Here is a 24,956-nt window from a genome sequence, read left to right on the forward strand (position 1 = left end):
CGTCCATACAGCCTGCTGGGTTCTCAGTACATCGTGCAGACAATAATAAAAACTCTCCGGGAAGAAGAAAGGTGGGTGTGTATGTTTCATGATGAACTATTCATGGTGTGATTGTGATAATATACAGAAACTCAAGTCCTTTTGTTCATCCAACCTAGAATACTTCACAATCAAATGCCGACCATATTACATCCCAAGAGAATTATCTGCGGTTGTAGTCACAGTCGTGTATTTTCCCCATCAAGCCTATACCATGACGGCCCTCAAAGAACTACACTGGATTTTATGCAAACTGGAAACCACATACCCTGAGGCCGTATTTATTGTAGCTGGGGATTTTAACAAAGCATATTTGAGGAAAACGCTACCGAAGTTCTACCAACAGATTGACTGTAGTACTCACTCTGGAAAACATTGGACCACTGCTACTCAAACTTCCGGGATGCCTACAAGGCCCGCCCCCAACCTCCCTCAGCAAATCTTATCGACTCCATTTTGTTCATCCCTTCCTATAGGCAGAAACTCAAACAGGAAGTACCCATGCTAAGGTCTATTCAACACTGGTCTGACCAATCAGAATCCATGCTTCAAGATTGTTTTGATCACGCGGACTGGGATATGTTCCGGGAATAACATTGAGGAATACATGGATACAGTGACTGAGTTCATCAAGAAGTGTATAGGGCAGCCTTTCTTAAAGTATGGGTCGCGATCTGTAATGGTGGGTCGCAACGTGTCAGAGTAAATTTATCATTATTTCATTAATTACTGGAATTGATTTGGCCAAGTGCATCTGCGCTCTCTGTTCAGTGCGCTCTCTGCTTAGAAGCGTTCTCTGCTCAGTTTGGCAGCTGCACTAGTATGAGAGGGAGATGCCTGTGTGCTTCGCGGTTTACCAGATCTTTTTTCTGCAGTTTTCGTGAAGATCACTCCGCAACACACACAATGCAGCGCTGTCTTGTTATTCCTACTCGCCATCACTCCCCTCTGTCATGAAATGGACTCATGCTAGCCAGAAGTTCTGACTGAGCTCAATTGTCATGAAACGCATATACAGTGATGAGTTTCTCTCTCTTTCATACAAACTTATAACGAGGAGCGCCCACAATGTGTTTTGTGCGGGGAAGTGCTTAGTAATGAATCGCTCATAACGAACAAATGAATAAAACGACACGTCCTGACCAAACATCCATAGCATGATGGTAAACCCAGGGAGTTCTTTCAGAACAGGGCAGAATGCTTCAGGAAACCATGCTTCAAACCTGGAAAAGTTAGTCAGCTGGCAAGGCATTGTTGTCATTTTATAACAGATGACAAGCAGAAATAACCGGGGTACTAACTAACTCTCATAGTAGTAGATGTTTCAACAATCCCCTGGCCTTCTACACAGCTAATAGCTAACATTCGCCAAAGCAAGCTAGCCACGGATACAGCAAGCTAGCTACCCTAGTAACAGTACAGATGAAGATGAAAAATGATCAGGCTTACTGTACATCTTACTGTATAGATTATTGTTGAAAACTAGTCTAGGTTGGAACTGTTGCTGTTAAAAGAATACAATAATAAACTATTAACTGCAAAATGCTTTTTGAGGTAAACACACTCACACAGTTCTGGGTTGCTCATCTTCAGCAGGAAGCGGTCTCCTGCCTTACTGAGAAAGCAGTAGATGTTCTGGTCCAGTTTGGCACCACATACCTATGTGAGTCAGGGTTCTCAACTCTGACATACTTAAAAAACAAGTACAGAAACAGTTTCAAGGCTGAGCATGACCTCAGTGTTACACTGTCAAAAACAGAGCCCAGAATAGACATGCTCTCATTAGGACTGTGTGTTTTCTGGTCTACATCTGTGTGATGTGATCAATCTGTTTATTCCAGTTCAGAATAAAAAATATGCGTTGTATTTTAACGGCAACAGTTCCAACCTAGACTTTCTTTCAACAATACTTTCTACAGTAAGATGTACATTAAGCCTAATCATTTTCCATCTGTACTGTTACCTGCTATCAAAAAGCCTGTGTGTGTGTTCTGTTATTCATCGTGTGACGTGATCAAACAATTTATTCCAGTTCAGAATTTAAATAATTTATTGTATTTTAACAGCACCAGTTCCAACCAAGACAGATATGTAAGTGTTTTTAATGGGGGAGAATAAACATGGATATTTAATTTAATTTGTTTTTGTCTGTATTGTTTTTTAGGCATTAGGGCAATGAAATGTACCAATATTTATGTATAGTTCAATATTTTTTCTAAGCTTGCATTCCAGGAAAAATACAGAAATTTGAATTTGGGTCCCAAGCTGAAAACGTTTAAGAATCCCTGGTATAAGGGATGTTGTTCCCACTGTGACTACTTAAACATACCCAAACCAGAAACTGTGGATAGATGTGGCAGGGTCTACAGACAATCGCAGACTACAAAGGGGAAAAATGCCACGTCGCGAACACCGACGTCTTGCTTCCGGACAAACACTAAACACCTTCGATCGCTTTGAAGATAACACAGTGCCACCGACGCGGCACACTACCAAGGACTGTGGGCTCTCCTTCTCTGTGGCCGACGTGAGTAAGACATTTAAGCGTGTTAACCCTTGCAAGGCTGCCGGCCCAGACAGCATCCCTAGCCACGTCCTGGTCTGCTCATGCAAAGGTAACTGGACTAAATGACTATCACCGCGTAACACTCACTTCTGTCATCATGAAGTGCTCTGAGAGGCTAGTTAAGGATCATATCACCTCTACCTTACATGACACCCTAGACCCACTTGAATTTGCTTACCGCCCCAAATAGATCCACAGACGATGCAATCGTCATCACATTGCACACTGCCCTGTCCCCTCTGGACAAGATGAATACCTATGTAAGAATGCAGTTCATTGTCTATAGCTCTGCATTCAACACCATAGTACAGGCTCATCATTAAGTTCGGGGGCCCTGGGTCTGAACACCGTCCTGGACTTCCTGACTGGCCGCCCCCAGGTGATGAAGGTAGGAAACAACACCTCCACTTCTCTCCTGTACTCCCTGTTCACCCATGACTACGTGGTCACGCACGCCTCCAATTCAATCATCAAGTTTGCGGACGACACAACAGTAGTAGGCCTGATTACCAACAATGAGACGGCCTACAAACTTTTACAGATGTAAAAACTGCACCACTCACAACCAGGGCTCTCTAGACGGTGGCGCGGTCTGCTCAACAGATCACAGGGGGCAAACTACCTGCCCTCCACGACACTTACAGCACCCATTGTCACAGGAAGGCCAAAAAAAGATCATCAAGGACATCAACCACCCGAGCCACGGCCTGTTCACCCCGCTATCAATCAGAAGGCAAGGTCAGTACAGTTGCATCAAAGCTGGGACCTAGAGACTGAAAAACAGCTTCTATCTCAAGGCCATCAGACTGTTAAATAGCCACTCAGTTATACAACCCTGTCCCTTAGAGGCTGCTGCCCTATATACATAGACTTGGAATCACTGGCCACATGAATAATGGAACACTAGTCACTTTCTTAATGTTTACATACTGCTTTATTAATCTCATATGTATTTACTGTATTCTATTCTACTGTATTTTATTCAATGCCACTCCGACATTGCTCGATCTAATATTAATATTTTTCTTAAATCTTTTACTTTTAGATTTGTGTTTATTGTTGTGAATTGTTAGATACTACTGCACAAGCATTTCGCTACACCCGCAATAACATCTGCTAAATATCAATTAGTATTTGGTAGCATTGCCTTTAAATTGTTTAACTTGGTTCAAACGTTTCGGGTAGTCTTCCACAAGCTTCCCACAATAAGTTGGGTGAATTTTGTCCCATTCCTCCTGACAGAGCTGGTGTAACTGAGCCAGGTTTGTAGGCTTTCTTGCTTGCACACGCTATTTCCGTTCTGCCCAGGGCTTTGTGATGACCACTCCAATACCTTGACTTTGTTGTCGTTAAGCCATTTTGCCACAACTTTGGAAGTATGCTTGGGATCATTGTCCATTTGGAAGACCCATTTGCGACCAAGTTTTAACTTCCTAACGGATGTTTTGAGATGTTGCTTCAATATATCCACGCAATTTTCCACCCTCATGATGCCATCTATTTTGTGAAGTGCACCAGTCCCTCCTGCAGCAAAACACCCCCACAACATGATGCTGCCACCCTCGTGCTTCACAGTTGGGATGGTGTTCTTCGGCTTGCAAGCTTCCCTCTTTTTCCTCCAAACATAACGATGGTCATTATGGCCAAACAGTTCTACTTTTGTTTCATCAGACCAGAGGACATTTCTCCAAAAAGTACAATCTTTGTCCCCATGTGCAGTTCCAAACCGTAGTCTGGCTTTTTTTATGGTGGTTTTGGAGCAGTGGCTTCTTCCTTGCCGAGTGGCCTTTCAGGTTATGCCGATATCGGACTTGTTTTACTGTGGATATAGATACTTTTGTACCCGTTGCCTCCAGCATATTCACAAGGTCCTTTGCTGCTGTTCTGGGATTGATTTGCACTTTTCGCACCAAAGTACTTTCATCTCTAGGAGACAGAACACGTCTCCTTCCTGAGCAGTATGACGTCTGTGTGGTCCCATGGTGTTTATACTTGCGTACTATTGTTTGTACAGATAAACGTGGCACCTTCAGGCGTTTGGAAATATCTCCCAAGGATGAACCAGACTTGTGGAGGTTTACACCTTTTTTTTCTGGGGTCTTGGTCTTTTGATTTTCCGATGATGTCAAGCATAGATGCTCTGAGTTTGAAGGTAGGCCTTGAAATGCATCCTCAGGTACACCTCCAATTGACTCAAATTATGTCAATTAGCCTATTAGAAGCTTCTAAAGCCATGACATCATTTTCTGAAATTTTCTAAGCTGTTTGAAGACAGTGAACTTAGTGTATATAAACTTCTTACCCACTGGAATTGTGATACAGTGAATTATAAGTGAAATAATCTGTCTGTAAACAGTTGTTTGAAAAATGACCTATGTCATGCACAAAGTAGATGGCCTAACTGTCTTGCCAAAACTATAGTTTGTTATCAAGAAATTTGTAGAGTGGTTGAAAAACGAGTTTTCGTGACTCCAACCTAAGTGTATGTAAACTTCCGACTTCAACTGTAGATACTGTAACCTCTGCATTGAAGAGTGTAAATGACATGGGTGCGTCCCAGGAATATTTCATTGCACCTGACGTTTACACTCGTTCACTACTTCCCGCCAATCGAAATAGCATTGGATTGGTGGAGGCATGTTCACTTCCCTTCACTGAAAAGGAATGACTAGGTGCACAAGTCGGAGGAAGGAGCGATAATTGAGATAATTGAGATGTAGCCACGATGGTTAAATGTTGTGAATCTGATACCATGTTAGACCTGTTTCTCTGATGGGCTCTCAGACTCAGTTTCTCCCCTCTTCCTCTCTCCTCAGGAGTACATGGAAGACCAGAAATACCGGGATGAGGAGGACCTCCCAGAAAAACTAGATTCCTTTAAAAGTAAGTTATTCTGCCAGGAAAGACTTTCCCGGCCTGGAATGTCAGATGTATCACTGTCCCAATTTTGGTCTGAATCAAAAAGGGGTGTGAGTAAGTTGTGTCTCTGGGTTTCCTGTGTGGGTGTGTGTGCCATATGTCAATGTGTTTATATTTTGTGTCTTTTATTAGTGTGCCTGTGTGTTCTGACCTGATTTCCAAGTGGGTTGTGAGGCCAGGTGGTTTCACAGTTGTCCAGACAGCAGGAATGTGGCTGCTCCTCCTCTCCTCTGGTTGTTATTGTAATTCTAGGGCTCTGGGGGAACAGGTGGTTTTAAAGAGTAGAATGACACTGAAACCAGGACCAGATTAGTCCCCCCCCCCCAGCAGCAGCACCTTGTTAAAAAAAATACCTGGGCAAAACCCTGGTGTGTGTGTGTCATCATTCACGGACAGGTCTGGTCTGAGTGTGAGAGTTGCAGTGGCGTTCTGTGTGTGTATTTTACTTGCAAATCCTGAGATTATAAACATAGGCTTATCGCAGAGGAGGCTGGTGGGATGAACTACAGGAGGACGGGCTCATTGTAATTAGAGGTCGACCGATTAATCGGAATGGCCGATTAATTAGGGCCGATTTCAAGTTTTCATAACGATCGGAAATCGGTATTTTTGGATGCCGGTTTTCATTTAAGAAATGTTTTTTTTAACACCATTATTTAACTAGGCAAGTCAGTTAAGAACATTCTTATTTTCAATGACAGCCTAGGAATGGTAGGTTAACTGCCTTGTTCAGGGGCAGAATGACAGATTTGTACCTTGTCAGCTCGGGGATTCAATCTTGCAACCTTACAGTTAACTAGTCCAACGCTCTAACCACCTGCCTCACGAGGAGCCTGCCTGTTACGCGAATGCAGTAACCCAAGGTAAGTTGCTAGCTAGCATTAAACTTATCTTTATAAAAATCAATCAATCATAATCACTAGTTAACTACACATGGTTGATGATATTACTAGTTTATCTAGCGTGTCCTGCGTTGCATATTTTTTATTATTATTATTATTTATTTTTTTTACCTTTATTTAACCAGGCAAGTCAGTTAAGAACAAATTCTTATTTTCAATGACGGCCTAGGAACAGTGGGTTAACTGCCTGTTCAGGGGCAGAACGACAGATTTGTACCTTGTCAGCTCGGGGATTTGAACTTGCAACCTCTCGGTTACTAGTCCAATGCTCTAACCACTAGGCTACCCTGTCTATAATCGATGCAATGCGTATTCGCGAAAAAGGACTGTCGTTGCTCCCATGTGTACCTAACCATAAACATCAATGCCTTTCTTAAAATCAATACATAGAAGGATACATTTTTAAACCTGCATATTTAGCTAAAAGAAATCCAGGTTAGCAGGCAATATTAACCAGGTGAAATTGTGTCACTCCTCTTGCGTTCATTGCACGCAGAGTCAGGGTACATGCAACAGTTTGCGCCGCCTAATTTGCCAGAATTTTATGTAATTATGACATAACATTGAAGGTTGTGCAATGTAACAGGAATATTTTGACTTATGGATGCCCACCCGTTAGATAAAATACGGAACGGTTCCGTATTTCACTGAAAGAATAGTTTCCGGATTCGACCATATTAATGAGCTACGGCTCGTATTTCTGTGTGTTATTATGTTATAATTAAGTATATGATTTGATAGAGCAGTCTGACTGAGCACTGGTAGGCACCAGCAGGCTCGTAAGCATTCATTCAAACAGTACTTTAGTGCGTTTTGCCAGCAGCTCTTTGCAATGCTTCAAGCATTGAGCTGTTTATGACTTCAAGCCTATCAACTCCCGAGATTAGGCTGGTGTAACCGATGTGAAATGGTTAACTAGTTAGGGGGGTGCGAGCTAATAGCGTTTCAAACGTCACTCGCTCTGAGAATTGGAGTAGTTGTTCCCCTTGCTCTGCATGGGTAACGCTGCTTCGAGGGTGGCTGTTGTCGATGTGTTCCTGGTTCGAGCCCAGGTATGGGCGAGGAGAGGGACGGAAGCTATACTGTTACACTGGCAATACTAAAGTGCCTATAAGAACATCCAATAGTCAAAGGTATATGAAATACAAATGGTATAGAGAGAAATAGTCCTATAATTCCTATAATAACTACAACCTAAAACTTCTTAAGTGGGAATATTGAAGACTCATGTTAAAAGGAACCACCAGCTTTTATATGTTCTGAGCAAGGAACTTAAACGTTAGCTTTCTTACATGGCACATATTGCACTTTTACTTTCTTCTCCAACACTTTGTTTTTGCATTATTTAAACCAAATTGAACATGTTTCATTATTTATTTGAGGCTAAATTGATTTTATTGATGTATAATATTAAGTTAAAATAGGTATTCATTCAGTATTATTGTCATTATTACAAATACATTTTTTTAAAAACGGCCGATTAATCGGTATCGGCTTTTTTTTTTCTCCTCCAATTATCGGTATCGGCATTAGTCATAATCGGTCGACCTCTAATTGTAATGGCTGGAATGGAATAAATGGAATGGTATCGAACACATCAAGCACATTGAAACAACATGTTTGTCTCCGTTCCATCGATTCCCTTCAAGTCATTACAATGAGCCCGTCCTCCTTTAGCTCCTCCCACCAGCCTCCTCTGGCCTATAGGAGAACTAGATAGAACCCTGGTGCTGTCTTTATTTCTCATAACAGCAAATGCTTGAAGGTATTGTTCCCGTTCGAGAGCGGGTGAGAATGAGCAAAGAGCAAGGACACAAGCCGTTATTGTTTTGGGAAAGAACGACAGGAGGCTTTCATGTAGCGTCCCACACTGTCTCAGCTGAGGCCTCAAGCCAACAGCCCCACGCCCCAGAGACTCCAGGGGTTGATGTGTGTATCACACAAATATGTCTGTCAGAGCAAACTCCTAACCATGGTGAAAAGAGAGGGAGGGAAGGAGAGAGCGAGACAATGTGTAATTGTCCGTCCTTGCCCTTTATGCTCACAGCGAAGGCCTGATGGAAATAGAAGGGTGCACGGAATAGGGGAAGAGGAGGAAGAGAGAGAGGGCCTCCAAGATATTTCACTCACTTTGAAGACATGAGGAATATTGGAGAGGAGGAAGAAGCCACTTGTGTTGTTGAGACTATCAGTGTGTGGACGGATGGATGGTTGATTGACAGAGCGCTTCAGGACAAGAGGCCCACTCACAGAGCAGTGTGTAGGTTGGAGGCGGAAGAGGGGCCCTCTCCTCAGAGTTCACAAACAGGGTCAGCATTGTCCCCCGGCTGCCCCCTCATCCCTCCCTACACGGTGACAAAGTTCCACAACTCAAGGCCTCACACACAAACACACACACAGAGGCTCCATTGTGACAGGGGAAACAGCTAGGCCTAATCCAGAAATCTGACTAACTACAGAGTTCCAGAGAGAGAGAGAGAGAGAGAGTTCCAGAGAGAGAGAGAGTTCCAGAGAGAGAGAGAGAGAGTTCCAGAGAGAGAGAGTTCCAGAGAGAGAGAGAGAGAGTTCCAGAGAGAGAGAGTTCCAGAGAGAGAGAGTTCCAGAGAGAGAGAGAGTTCCAGAGAGAGAGAGAGTTCCAGAGAGAGAGAGGGAGTGAGTTCCAGAGAGAGAGAGTGAGTTTCAGAGAGGCAGAGAGACAAAGAGAGCGTTCCAGAGAGAGACAGAGAGAGTTCCAGAGAGAGAGAGAGTTCCAGAGAGAGAGAGAGTTCCAGAGAGAGAGAGAGAGAGAGTGAGTTCCAGAGAGAGAGAGAGAGAGTGAGTTCCAGAGAGAGAGAGAGAGTGAGTTCCAGAGAGAGGCAGAGAGACAAAGAGAGAGTTCCAGAGAGAGACAGAGAGAGTTCCAGAGAGATAGAGAGAGCGTTCCAGAGAGAGTTCCAGAGAGACAGAGAGAGTTCCAGAGAGAGACAGAGAGAGTTCCAGAGAGAGAGGGGGGGGGGGTTCCAGAGAGAGCGAGAGAGAGAGAGAGTTCCAGAGAGAGAGAGAGAGCTGTTTCGAGACTTGTCATTGGAGAGGCACAGGGCAGTTGGCTACTGACTGATAAAGTATTAGGCTACTGCGTGAACTGTAGGCCAGGCCAAATGAGAGGATCTGTTCATTGCCATGAGGCCAGGACCATCTTTTTTCCTCGTTGGCCTGTCTGACCCTAGCCTGCCATTGCGAGACACACCTGCTATGACCAGCTGTGTGTGGGTGTGGTGTGTGTGTGTGTTTTCCCTTCTTCTTGGTCTTCTACCCTCTCCCTAATGCGTTCTGTTTGTGTGTGTTATTAAAGGCCTTGAACTTTATTAGGTGTTACATTGAGACACCTCCACCCTCCTTATTTAGTCTGCTGTGTGTTAACCATGCAAGCTAACCATGCGGTTGTGTGTCAATTTTTGTTTTGCAGACAAATATGCAGAGTTTGACCTGAATGACCAAGGAGAGATCGGTGAGTAGTGGAAACGACAAGCAGCCAGGTGCTCAACGTTGATACACAACTGCGGTGTTTTGTGTGTGTGTGTGATCACTGAGCAGTAGTTTAAGACCTCCGTGTGTTGTGGGTATGGGATTAACCAGGGGTTCTATGAGGGTTTCATGTATCACTATTGCGTCTCACTAGAAAGGTGATACTGTATTTGGCCTGCTGGCCTTGAAAACAGGTGTCAGATAAGGTGTTGTGTGTGTGTGTGTGTGAACCGTTCTCCTCCTGTGTGGGTGTCCCCCTGCAGATATGATGGGGATGAAGAGGATGATGGAGAAGCTGGGCGTTCCGAAGACCCACCTGGAGATGAAGAAGATGATCTCCGAGGTGACCGAAGGCATCAGCGACAGCATCAACTACAGAGACTTCGTCAAGATGATGCTGGGCAAGCGCTCGGCCGTCCTCAAACTGTGAGTGCATTGTGTGCTGTGTGTCTCGGGGGGGGGGGCACCAGCGTTTAATCGCCATGGTATTCATGGTGGGAGGAGCATAAAACAGACATGCCTCAGTACATACAGTCTAAGACTTTGCCCTGTCCAAAACCGCCATTCATCTAAGGGCAACACTTAAATAATAAAAAAGAATACAAGGTAAACATACCTGAGACATGAATGGGTCCTTCCAAAGCCAGTCAACAGGTGTTTTGGACAGGGTGACTTGTGTAAGCAGGGCCTAAAATTAACACCTGCCAATTGTGGGTAGAATTTTTGGCATTGGCGGGTAAAGATGTCTATTTCACCAGCCACGTTGGCGGGTAGTCAAGGCTCCACAATGCAAGCATTTCACTCACATTTGGGAATAAAAATAGTCAAGTGCGATCACATTTATAGTTAAATGAATGCTGCAGTAGCTGTTTTCAATGTATTTCCTCCATTTTGTTTCACAGCTGGTAAATTAATCAAAGAATTACGAATCCGATATAGCCTATTCCACCTCGAGCTTCAACACTGCCTCGCTTGGGGGATGTGCACACCTGAAGAGCTGAGTAAAATATTCATTTTTAGAAGTGCTGGGAACAGGCATAAAAGTTGTTCTAATTTACTCGAAACGAAAGTCTACTGAAGTGAGGTTGTCCTTGTGTTTCTTGGCTATTTACATTGTTTTGTTCACAAGACAGGTTGTTTTATTATGTTTGCGTTTCAACCGCTAGGGAAGAGAAGACGACGCCTCTGCTAGTCAGACTCAATCTCACAGGCACAAACTTGACTCGACATGATGTGTGTGATATTTTGGTCACAGAAATGTTATTATTCAATATACCACATCAGGTACTTCGTACTAGTAATACATGTACAAAGCATGCTCATCTTTTTTTTTTTGTATTTTAGCGGCATTAAAAATATTTTGGCTGTTAAACAATCTGAGTGGCTGGTAGATTTTTAAATCTACCTGCCACAGTGGCTGCTGGACCAAAAAGTACATGTTTTGCCCATTGTGCAAGCCCTTTTTAAAACAGGAAAACGTGCCCGGGATGGGGTGGGTTGGGTTTGGGCAGATATTTGCGGGTCTAGTCAGTGTGTGTTTGCTATTGCGTTTCAGCTCTAACTGGACTAAACTGGCCACTCCTCATCAGGCAGAAACAACTTTTCTCCACTGCTCCACTCTTTCTTTGTTAATCTCTCTCTCTCACTCCAAATCTTTCTCTCTCGCTCTCTCCCTCGCTCTTTATCCTTCATCAGCAGAGGTGGTGAGCCTAGTGAGAGAAAAAGACAGAGGTCTTTTCTCATTTGGGGAAAAGTCTGTCCTCCACCCTCTCTCCTCCGTCCTCTCCTCCGTAACCCGGAAACCGACAAGTGGTATGGGTTTGAGATGTCCTGTCCTCCTCGATAGCCACCTTACATCGAGGATAGTCATACGTATCCTACCTGAGTCCTTCCCGGAAGAGTTTAGGAATCTGCCACACCCCCTGTGAATCAGTGTTTGTTTTGTCAGAGGAGCACACATTCAAAAACAGTATGCTACTTAACGTTTTATCTATGAAATGTCTTTCACAACTAACTTAATTTGTTTTTAATCACTTTACACACTTATTTTAGTATCCACACTTGTAAATGTAATTTGCCTGATGACGCGTGAGTGGAGGAGTCTCATTTGAAACAATGAGACTCCTCCACACGTTTCCCCTCCCTGTCTTCCTCTCCTCGATTACCTTTTGACCTTTTTCAAAAAGGAGGCAAGGGAGGATACAGGAGTTGAGCAAATCCAATTGAGAAAAGGCCAGAGTAAATGTTGCTACCTTTTATTCTCTGTCTGAGTGATTTGAGACCCCCCCCCCTTTCAAAAACCTTTCTCCCACTCCAGCCTTTTAATGTGTGAATTTGATTGGACGTCAACCAAGTTGGCCACAGCGATCTTCAACTGCTCTCTAGTTGTTTTATAGTGTTCCGTTTCTCTCCTGGGACGGAGAGGGAGAAGGAGGGGGAGTTTGAGAGAGAGAGAGGGAGGGTTTTGTGGACAGAAAACAGGAGCTATTATATAGTTAGTAAACTGTTATTCAGAGTTTCTTGGCAGAGGAACAATTGGTTTTGTTGCAATTACAGGGAAATAGTTTGGGTCGGGTACTACTAACGGCCGGGGGGGTTCTGGGGTCAAGTCCAGTCCTATTGTTTCCTGGGTTGGCCATTTGAGTGCCAGAGTGAACTAAACACACATTTGGCTTCATGCACACACACACGCCAGGGTTTCCGTTAGAAAAATGTGGCGCCAGACATTTGACCGGCAACATTTTTTTATTTATCAGACATTTGAGAAATGTACAGGACCCATATGCGTTGGGTGAGCAACCTGATTAGGGCATCTACCCACGGTGCTCAGAATGACCGAAATCACATTTGGAATATGATAATTCATATTAACAGAACATGCAAGTCGAGGATGCAACTACGTGCGGCCCTTCTTTCCGAATTCTGATGTGCACTTTGAACATTTTCCTTTTCTTCAGCCAACAAGACGAGTAACGAACAGCAAAATCACTAGCCTATGTCAATCTACTATATAGTGCTCTTATTTACATATCCAAAATGTGCATAGGCTCTTGGGGAACTCATACACTTGTGTAAGCCTCATGTCAGTGTCCAACCTTAACATGTGATAACAATACAACACAACAGAACAGATGAACCATAATTACATTTACTCACGGGTAGCCAAAAACAACTATCTGAAAACCATGCCCCTACTAAGCCACTCCTCCAGTCTTCTGATATGTCCCATTGGGTCATCTCTCTCAATAACTCAGCATCAATAACCCAGCAATTTTTAAAGACATCAACCCAACTAAGTGACCCAATGCTTGCAACACAGCAGTTGGGTCATCCAAACCCAGAATGTTATGGAGTGTGTGGATGGGAGCATTGTTAACCTATGGGGGCATAGCCAAGGAAGCAAAAATAATGGCCTGCCCAGCATTTTTATACATGACACTATGTATGATGAGATGTTTAATTAACTCAGGAACCACACCTGTTTGGAAGCACCTGCATTTAATATACAGTACGTTGTATCTCTCATTTACTCCATTATTTTGGTAGTTATCTGAAGGCTGACCAGAGGTTAGGCCTAGTAGTTAATGAATAACTGTGGATGGTTCTGTCTTGTCCCCAGAGTGAATCCTAGTTCAGGTCAGTGTGATGGGCTTAGCAGGTTTAGCGTGTGAACCACCACACGGTGAGAGGAGGAATCCTTCTCTTTCCTCATGGAGCCCAGCCAGCCAATTAGATGATCCTGAGTATTTTAGTGGAACTGTGGTGTGACTGTGCCTGACGGCTGACTGTGGCTCGCTACATTGTCATAAGGGAATCTACAGGCATACTTACCAAGGCTAAGTGCAGAATCACTGATCTAAAAATCATCATGCATCCCAAATAACTACTCATTACATGATTTAAGATGCGCAAATCTGTTCAGGGCCTTGCTCAGGCTGATCCCCTTGAACACGCTGCTACAGTAGCCATTAAAAGCCATCCAGTGAAACCATTGGTAATGTAGTCAGGAACAGAGTGGGAAGTGGTTGCCAGGAACACGTTCGCCAGCATTGGAGTTGCCGTGGAGGCGGTTTGGCCTTCATTGGGATCAACACTCCTTATGAGCTTATAGGAGCTTTGCTGAGGTTAACCAAAAAAGGAAAGTAAAGACGCCTCGCTCTGAATAGAGGCCGTCAGCTCTCTCTCTTTCTCTCGTTTTCTATACACATCGCTCCCTTTGTCTATCTCCTTTGTTTTCCCTTAGTAAAACAAACAATCTGTCTTCCTCCTTCATTCTCTCAATGCCTTTCTGGGTATCTCCATCCGTCTATTTTATTCCTCCTTCTCCAGTGTTTCACTTTCAATCTTTCACCTCCCTCCCCCTTTGTCTTTTTATTTGCACTCCTATCGCTCATATTCATATTGTCTCACTCTGTAGTTCTCTCATTCCCTTGTGTGCTTGTCATTCTCTCTATCCCAATCTCGCTCTCACGCTCTCTGTGTTTTCCATTAGTGCCGGCTGTCTGCTAATCAGCCGGTTGCAGGCTCATTTTCATCTGGCTATATTTTACCACTTCATATTAACTAGGCTTCTTTTCATGTAAAGGTTTCGATTCGCTAGTCCGTCGAGCTCGCTCCCGCTAGAATGAACGATATGCATCTTGTGACGATCTATTGATAGGACAGTTGCCTGTCCGTCAGTCAAAGTGAGAGATGACAGGGAAACGCAGCAACGAGGATGAGGCGAAGTGAGAGGTTTCACTCTCACCAAAATCTGTCCAAAATGGGCTTATTTTGGACCTAATCTTGCCTGCCTGCCTTTGGGACAACGCCTCCCATTGTTAGGGTGGAGACATGAACATCTCGTCATTTACATTAATGCTGGGCATTATACCGCATTTTACTATATACCAGTATTGGTGCACGGACCAGTTTAGTTTTTTTACTTTCCCTATAACGGAATTTGAATGTTTGGTTTGTTAAATGTGATACGCCGTGTGTAATGTCCATTTGTATAGTTTACTCCACTACTGGAGTCATCCCTTTCCGCTCTCTCTCTCCATGCCACTTTTCACGCAGACCTAGTCCCATCCCCTATCACTCAAGGAGCGCATTTGTTGTTGCTTGACCACGAGACACTTTCGTTCAGTCTGCATGGTCAATGCAGCACATACAACAACTTAGATCCACAAGTGTTCTATAATTACAATATTAGTTTGTGTTTCTTACATCTGCAAACAGTTTGTATTTTCTTAGCAAGTTAAGCTAAATCGTGTTAGCCACTGTTAGCCACTAATGCTAATTGCTAATAGCCGGCTGGCTAGCTAACTAGCTAATAAAAGTACTGAGTCCGAGCAAACGTAACTAGCTAATGCAGCCTGATACCAGTACTGGTGGAGGCCTAAATCAGCATGTTTGTTCAACAGTATTGTAATATTCATATGTGTAAACATACTGAATTGTAATTGGATGCATTTTACCGCCATACTGTGCTATGATTGGTTACGACCACCCAAATGGTTAGGTCATGGTCAGTTTATCCTGGTTGGCGATACGTGAACATGCCAGCTAGCTAATAAAGAGCTACATTAAGAAATATCCTGTAGTACTACATTTGATTATTTTGTACAAAGTGTGCAAAACAAGACAAGTATCTTATAAATCAAAGAGGAATAGGCGAGGCATGAATATGTTGGCTACATGAATAAAGATTTAATGTAGCCAAAGTTTATAGGGTCCCCTAGGAAAACACGGACCATCACTTTGGTTCCTACCCTGTCACAATTACTCCTCCATGGCATTTTCATTCGTTGTCATGTCTAAATCGCAGTTGCAACGTTTGGTTAAAAATAAGGCTTAGTTTTTTTGCCAATATAGTGGCAGTGTGGAAATGATCTAAAATGATTGCAGGAAATGCAGAAATTGATGGAAATGAGTTGATTTGAACAGTATTAAACAATCAGAATGGAGAAAGACCCATTGAAATAAATGTAGAATATATGTGTTGCCACCCTAGGCTCACGCACTACTCATAACGCAAATGTAGAACTTTTCTTAATCAAAAACTTTAAATACCGTCAAATTTGAAAAATACCATGATATATTTTGGCCATATCGCCCAGCCCTAATTTATATACAGATCTCTGGTAACAGTCCATTTTCTTTACATGGAGGGGGAGAGCATGATGCTCGTGAATTTGTGCGTCCCATGTTGTGTAAATTGTAACGATGAATCGAAATCCACGACTTAGCCTAATTATTGTTTTCGGGCACGTTAATTGATTTTCTTTTGCGTGTTTCACATTGCCAACCACACAGAGTCATGGTGCAAAGTAGGCTATTTACTGTGCGTTGATGATAACTGAACAGCAAGTGTTGACTAGTTTATAAAAGGTGTCGATCTGACTGAAATAAAGTCTTAACTCCTATATCCCTTTACCTTTCATAAATATAACCACGTTGCATGATTTATGTCCGTGGAATCATATTGGGACAAGTATACCTTTCCTAAGATGTCGGGGTTTGCCAGACAGTGACGCTAAAATTAGTGACGTCTCGTCAGTGAAGCCTAACCAATCGCATCCGTGAGAGAGACGTTCAATTGGCTCTCTATTTTGCACACGTTACTGGTAGGCCTAGGCTGTTTGGCGATTATCTGCAGTGCAGATACGTTCTGAAAACATTCGATGAAGATGGTGAATCATTACTGCAGGAACAATGGGCAGTGGAGAACCTTTATTCTGATCCGAAAATGATAATTAGGCTTCATGGACTCCTGGCATTAAAACGGAATTCAACAATATTCAAAAATGTATTGAATCATCTAAATGTATTGAACATTAATTAATTTGCCCAAGTTTATCATAAGACATGAAGAGAATGCATCAGTGATTCGTATTTCCTGCAACTTTGTGAATGAGGCCACGAGAATGCCCCTGTGTGTGGCCGTTAGTGATGATCAGCTTTCACTGGGGATGGGGGGGACATGCTGGTTGAGACAATGCCAAGAGTGTGCAAAGCTGTCATCAAGGCAAAGGGTGGCTACTTTGAAGAATATAAAATGTATTTTGATTTGTCTTTTTTGGCTAGAAAATAGTAAATATAACGAAAAACCCTTGAATGAGTAGGTGTGTCCAAACTTTTGACTGGGTACACAGTTGAAGTCGGAAGTTTACATACACTTAGGTTGGAGTCATTAACTCATTTTTCAACCACTCCACAAATTTCTTGTTAACAAACGATAGTTTTTGCAAGTCGGTTAGGAAATCTACTTTGTGCATGACAAGTCATTTTTCCAACAATTGTTTACAGACAGGTCATTTCACCTATAATTCACTGTATCACAATTCCAGTGAGTCAGAAGTTTACATGCATACACTAAGTTGACTGTGCCTTTAAACAGCTTGGAAAATTCCAGAAAATTATGTCATGGCTTTAGAAGCTTCTGATAGGCTAATTGACATAATTTGAGTCAATTGGAGGTGTACCTGTGGATGTATTTCAAGGCCTACCTTCAAACTCAGTGCCTCTTTGCTTGACATCATGGGAAAATCAAAAGAAATCAGCCAAGACCTCAGGGGGGGAAATTGGTTCATCCTTGGGAGCAATTTCCAAACGCCTGAAGGTACCACATTCATCTGTACAAACAATAGTACGCAAGTATAAACACCATGGGACCACACAGCCGTCATACTGCTCAGGAAGGAGACGCGTTCTGTCTCCTAGAGATGAAAGTACTTTGGTGCGAAAAGTGCAAATCAATCCCAGAACAACAGCAAAGGACCTTGTGAAGATGCTGGAGGAAACGGGTACAAAGGTATCTATATCCACAGTAAAACGAGTCCTATATCGACATAACCTGAAAGGCCACTCAGCAAGGAAGAAGCCACTGCTCCAAAACCGCCATAAAAAAGCCAGACTACGGTTTGCAACTGCACCTGGGGACAAAGATCATACTTTCTGGAGAAATGTCTGATGAAACACAAATAGAAGTGTTTGGCCATAATGACCATTGCTATGTTTGGAGGAAAAAGGGGGAGGCTTGCAAGCTGAAGAACACCATCCCAACCGTGAAGTACGGGGGTGGCAGCATCATGTTGTGGGGGTGCTTTGCTGCAGGAGGGACTAGTGCACTTCACAAAATAGATGGCATCATGAGGCAGGAAAATGATGTGGATATATTGAAGCAACATCTCAAGACATCAGTTAGGAAGTTAAAGCTTGGTCGCAAATGGGTCTTCCAAATGGACAAAGACCCCAAGCATACTTCCAAAGTTGTGGCAAAATGGCTTAAGGACAACAAAGTCAAGGTATTGGAGTGGCCATCTCAACCTCAATCCCATATAAAATTTGTGGGCAGACCTGAAAAGGAGTGTGCGTGCAAGGTCTACAAACCTGACTCAGTTACACCAGTTTGTCAGGAGGAATGGGCAAAATTCCCCCAACTTATTGTGGGAAGCTTGTGGAATGCTACCCGAAACGTTTTACCCAAGCTAAACAATTTAAAGGCAATGCTACCAAATACTAATTGAGTGTATGTAAACTTCTGACCCACTGGAAATGTGATGAAAGAAATAAAAGCTGAAATAAATCATTCTCTCTACTATTATTGTGACATTTCACATTCTTAAAATAAAGTGGTGAACCTAACTGACCTAAGACAGGAAATCTATACTAGGATTAAATGTCAGGAATTATGAAAAACTGAGTTTAAATGTATTTGTCTAAGGTGCATGTGAACTTCAGACTTCAACTTTGTGTGTGTGTGTATGTGTGTATCTATATGTCACGTTCTGACCTTATTTCCTTTTTTATGTCTTTTGTTTTAGTATGGTCAGGGTGTGAGTTGGGTGGGTTGTCTGTTCGTTTTTCTATAATTTGGGATTTCTGTGTTCAGCCTAGTATGGTTCTCAATCAGAGGCAGCTGTCAATCGTTGTCCCTGATTGAGAATCATACTTAGGTAGCCTGGTTTCACTTTTGAGTTGTGGGTGTTTGTCTTCCGTGTCAGTGTTTGTTACCACACTAGACTGTTTCGTTTATTCACGTTTATTGTTTTGTTCCAAGTGTTCTGTTGTGTTTTGATTAAACATTATGGACACTTACCACGCTGCGCATTGGTCCTCCGATCCTTCTCGCTACTCCTCCTCAGAAGAGGAGGACGAGATCCTTTACACTATATATATATATATATACAGCCTGAAACTGGGAGAAAGAGAAACCTGGAAAAACAAAACCTTTAAATGTGTCTGTTTTTAATAAAATACATAATTTGAAGAATAAACATTGATTTTTCCAATCTGGGAAGTAAACTCGATTAAAGTATTCCAATAATTTTACTGTGCATTTCAGATGGAATCAAGGCATTAGGATGGACACAAATATACCTCTTTCTGCAAATACATTTGAACTACTTCTCCGATTTGGCCGGCTACTCTATGTACTGTACTTGTGGAAACACTGTCTTTCCCTCCCTCTCTCTCTCTACTCCATATCTATTTAGATCAGTGTGTCCTTGTTGGGGGCATAAGCCCCCTGTTAAACTCAGCAGGGCGTCCTGTTTTGATCGCCTCCTCTGGCCTGACTGCTCGTTAGGGACTGTGTCATTAGTGCCTGTCGTTAGGGACTCTCATTAGTGTGGGACACTGAATGGACACGGCACTGCAGCCATCTTAAATCCTGCCCAGCTCTCAGTTCCCAGGAACTGGGAATAGAATAGAGGCAGTCTTGGGAGGGTTGCCAAGCATGTTCCCCAAACCCCATCCCTTGGTGCATGGCCCAAATCCTGCTATAGCATACACATGTGAACGTACTCTCTCTCTCTCTCCCGGTCTCGCAATCATTCACTCACTCTAGGGCTGTCCCCGACTAAAATAAATCTTTGTCGACTGAGAGTCGGCTGTTCTTTCAACCAAACGATTGTTCAACATTTTTAAACGTGTATTTTTCCATATATAGACACACCCTATGTTTGAATAAAATCAGCTATATGTAGGCTTGCTGATGCTTTAAGCACTGACACACAAGACACACAAATTACTAAAGAGGGAGTCTGAGATCAATAGAGCCAAACCAGAAGAAAAAACCCTATTCTGGCTCAACGCCATTGGACTCTGGGAGCAGTGGAAACGCGTTCTCTGGAGTGATGAATCGCGCTTCACCATCTGACAGTCTGATGGACGAATCTGTGTTTGACGGATGCCGGGATAACTCTACCTGCCCAAATGTAAAGTTTTATGGAGGAGGAATAATGGTCTGGGGCTGTTTTAATGGTTTGGGCTAGGCCACTTAGTTCCAATGATGGGAAATCTTAATGCTACAGCATTACAATGACATTCTAGATGACTCCAACTTTATGGCAACAGTTTGGGGAAGGCCCTTTCCTGTTCCAGCATTACAATGCCCCCGTGCACAAAGTGAAGTCCATACAGAATGAATTGTTGAGATCAGTGTGGAAGAACTTGACTGGTCTGCACAGAGCCCTGACCTCAACTCCATCGAACACCTTTGGGATGAATTGGAACATCGACTGCGAACCAGGCCTAATCGCCGAACATAAGTGCCCAACCTCACTAATGCTCTTGTGGCTGAATGGAAGCAAGTCCCCGCAGCAATGTTCCAACATCTAGTTGATAGCCTTCCCAGAAGAGTGGAGGCTGTTATAGCAGCAAAGGGGGGACCAACTCCATATTAATGCCCATGATTTTGGAATGAGATGTTCGACGAGCAGGTGTCCACAGACTTTTGGTCATGTAGGGTATTTGCCACAGCTTGGTTAAAAAAATCTTTCAACCAAACAATCGACTAGTAGACTAAATGGGGTCAGCCCTAACTCACTCACTCTCATGCATAGACACACATGCGCACTCCCACACACAGTATTTAGTTTCTTTACTCACAAAAAAATATGGGTCTAGTTCCAGGGGATTGATTGTCTCTGTAGCTGCTGTTTAAAAAATCCTCTACTTTTTATGTTCTACAGCTGGACACCCCCAATGACCTGGTTGTTCAATGTACTTATAGAGTTTAATTACAAAACGCTATATATATTCATTTTCAGGACGTTGGAAATGAGTTTTTATTGTTTTAAAGAAATTATGAAAGAGATTTGGTGTAGTTTTCCCACTATCTAATCATGGCATGGGGTTGTTCAATCACAGACCAATCTATCGCTTAATGGTTTTATTTAGACAAATAATCATTTTTTTTTGCAAAATGCTATATATCCGCCTCACTCTCATAGTAATAAGTAGTACTGCTAGGTTTTACACAGTCAAATGTAATAAATAACTATGTTTGTAATAAAGAAATGTACAAATTATAAAAATATTTAAAAATGTATTAAAAAAAAGGTATTATTCAATAGAGCAATATGAAATCTGTATTTTAATCATTCATCAGATGTTCTTATCCAGAGAGACTTACAGTATGGGCATTCATCTTAAGATGACTAGGTGAGACAACCACATATCATAGTCAAATTTCCAGGATACGAACAAAAAAACTAACATTTTCATACACCGCTAAAATCTATGAATGAATGGATTTTACACACATGAGGGTACCCATAAGCAATCATTTCTGTTGAAAAAACGCATGTGAAAAATTGGTAGATTTAGAGTTTTGGAAATAAACTCTTCACTTAGAAAAGCACCTACAGTATTCGCACCTGTCACGTGTACTCCCTCTCCGGCCTCTAGGTCACCACGCTGCTCATTATGATGCGCAGCAGCGTAGCCTAGTGGTTGGAGTGTTGGATTAGTAACTGAAAGGTTGCAAGTTCAAATCCCCAAGCTGACAAAGTACAAATCTGTCGTTCTGTAAGGCAGTTAACCCACTGTTCCTAGGCCGTCATTGAAAATAGGTATTTGTTCTTAACTGACTTGCCTAGTAAAATAAAAATTCAAACAATATTACTAAAAATATTTATATTCATGAAATCACAAGTGCAAAAACACAGCTTAGCCTTCTGTCGTGTCAGATTTTGAAATTATGCTTTACAGTGAAAGAAATCCAAGCGTTTGTAAGTTTATCGATCGCATGATAAAACATTAAGTACACTTAGCATCAGGTAGCTCGGTCACGAAAATCAGAAAAGCAATCAAATTAATAGTTTACCTTTGATGATCTTCGGACGTTTTCACTCATGAGACTCCCAGTTACACAATAAATGTTCCTTTTGTTCCATAAAGATTATTTTTATATCCAAAACACCTCTGTTTGTTTGTCGCGTTATGTTCAGAAATCCACAGGAAAGAGCGGTCACGACAACGCAGACAAATTCCAAAAAGTTTCCGTAATGTCCACAGAAACATGTCAAACGTTTTTTATAATCAATCCTCAGCTTGTTTTTAAAATATATAATCGATAATATATCAACCGCAACGGTCTTGTTCAGTAGGAGAGGGAACGGCAATGGCTGCACAAACTCTGTTGCGCGAGCAAAACTCGTGCGAACACTTGACACAATGTTATCGTTCTGGCTCATTTTTCTGTGTTGACACCTTGAGGAAGCAATAGGAAAAGGAATCTGGTTGATATCCCTTTAAATGGAGCAAAGGGAGGCTATGGAACATGGAGTTTTCAAAATAGAAGCCACTTCCTGGTTTGATTTTCCTCAGACAATATTTGGACAGTTTTGGAAACTTTAGATTGTTTTCTATCCAATACTACTAATAATATGCATATATTAGCAACTGAGACTGAGGAGCTGGCCGTTTACAATGGGCACCTTTTCATCCAAGCTACTCAATACTGCCCCTGCAGCCATAAGAAGTTAACCTAATAAAAACAGTTACGTAGGAATGGTGTTTGTGCAGTAGGCCTAATACATTATTACAGCATATTGGCTATATGCCTGGCCTGACAATATCGTTCTTCTCAGATCATATTACTCTGAACAAAAAATATAAATGCAACATGTAAAGTGTTGGTCCCATGTTTCTTGAGCTGAATAAAAAATTCCAGAAATGTTCCATATGCACAAAAAGCTTTTTTCCTTCAAACTTTGTGCACAAATTTGTTTACATCCCTGTTAGTGAGCATTTCTCCTTTGCCAAGATAATGCATCCACCTGACAGGTGTGGCATATCAAGAAGCTGATTAAACAACATGATCATTACACAGGTGCACCTTGTGCGGCCATTTTAAAATGTGCAGTTTTGTCACGGAACTCAATGCCACAGATGTCTCAAGTTTTGAGGAAGCATGCAATTGGCATGCTAACTACAGGAGCTGTTGCCAGATCATTTTATGTTAATTTCTCTACCGTAAGCTGCCTCCAATGTCGTTTTAGAGCATTTGACAGTACTTCCAACCGGCCTCACAACCCTAGACCACTTGTAACCACACCAGCCCAGGACAACCACATCTGGTTTCTTCGCCTGCAGGATCGTCTGAGACCAGCCACCTGGACAGCTGATGAAACTGTGGGTTTGCACAGCCAAAGAATTTCTGCACAAACTGTCAGAAGCCGTCTCAGGGAAGCTCATCTGCTTGCTCGTTGTCCTAACCAGGGTCTTGACCTGACTGCAGTTTGGCGTCATAACCAACTTCAGTGTGCAAATGCTTACCTTCGATGGCCACTGGAATGCTGGAGGTGTACTCTTAATGGATGAATCCCGGTTTCAACTGTAGCGTGCAGACAGCATGTATGGCGTCGTGTGGGGTGAGCGGTTTGCTGATGTCAACGTTGTGAACAGTGCATCATGATGGCAGTGGGATTATCGTATGGGAAGGCATAAACTAAGGACAATGAACGCAATTGCATTTTAACAATGGCCGATTGAAAGTACCGAGATACCGGGACGAGATCCTGAGGCCCATTGTCATGCCATTCATCCACCACCATCACCTTATGTTTCAGAATGAAAATGGCCCCATTTGCAAGGATCTGTACACAATTCCCGGAGCTGAAAATGTCCCAGTTCTATCATGGCCTGCATGCTCACTCACCAGATGTTACCTATTGAGCATGTTTGGGATGCTCTGGATTAGGGGTCGACCGCCGATACCGAATATTGGAGGGCAAAAAAAGCCGATACCGATTTAATCGGCCGATTTTTAAAATGCCGTTGCTGACCCATGCTTACATCTTTATCACAAATAAGACACCTTGCTTTCCCTTGTGCCAATTCCATGTAATAGTCCCACACTGGTGCTCTGCTTTTCTCTGCCATCTGTAAAACACACACACAGCTCTGAAGTGACAATGATACTGAAGAGTCTGCTTAGGAGACAAATACTCTCAACTGTTTGAATAAAAATAGAGTTTAAGTTACCTGTGATGAATGTTGAAAACAAAAACTGTAATTTATATATGCAGGAAATCCTATTTTAATAATGGAGAATTGACTACCAAAGTGCGAGTCATAATTCCCATGACACCTTCTAGCAAAATCTGAAAATGTATTTATTCCATAGGATATTTTTAGATTCACTTAAAATAAGGTCTGTGTTTCGTGTTGGCTTACACCACCTTGCCAATTTTATAACTGTGTAGATATTCATAGGACACGGTAACTCTGATCAATATTGGCTAAATATAAGCGAAGATCATTTTTTTTGTAGAGTGGATTTATGAAAATATTTTCACAAACGTTACCTTATCCTAGTGAGATTTACACGGGTATCAAAACCCGAGGCGGTTTAAGCCTGCACGAAACACAGACCTTATTTGAAGTAGATCAAGACATTCCGTATGGAAGACATGAACGGTAAAATAACGAAGGAACCCCTTTCAAGATCAGCCGCAAGTTGTTACAGGAATTATAACGGGTAGACTATTTCTCTCTAAACCATATACCTTTGACTATTACGAGCCTGCTGCTGCCTACCACCCCTCAGTCAGACTGCTCTATCAAATATCCAATCATAGACTTAACTATAATAAACACACAGAAATACGAGCCTTAGGTCAAATCTGGAAACTATCATCTCGAAAACAAAACATTTATTCCATTCTGTATTTTATCTAACGGGTGGCATCCATGAGTCTAAATATTCCTGTTACATTTCACAACCTTTAATGTTATGTCATAATTACGTAAAA

The 24,956-nt window shown here is 42.4% G+C and overlaps 1 protein-coding gene across 1 annotated transcript in view; it reads left to right on the forward strand.

The window, feature by feature from the left end:
• aif1l (allograft inflammatory factor 1-like) overlaps nucleotides 1–24,956 on the forward strand; it is a 43,851-nt gene that overhangs the window by 14,083 nt on the left and 4,812 nt on the right. Inside the window, exons 3-5 of the mRNA XM_020465975.2 lie at nucleotides 5,422–5,488; nucleotides 9,872–9,913; nucleotides 10,194–10,356. Coding sequence (XP_020321564.1) covers nucleotides 5,422–5,488; nucleotides 9,872–9,913; nucleotides 10,194–10,356 — 272 coding nt within the window. The remainder of the gene's footprint in view (nucleotides 1–5,421; nucleotides 5,489–9,871; nucleotides 9,914–10,193; nucleotides 10,357–24,956) is intronic.

The sequence above is a fragment of the Oncorhynchus kisutch genome, linkage group LG29, assembly GCF_002021735.2.
Source record: "Oncorhynchus kisutch isolate 150728-3 linkage group LG29, Okis_V2, whole genome shotgun sequence".
Lineage (NCBI taxonomy): Eukaryota > Metazoa > Chordata > Actinopteri > Salmoniformes > Salmonidae > Oncorhynchus > Oncorhynchus kisutch.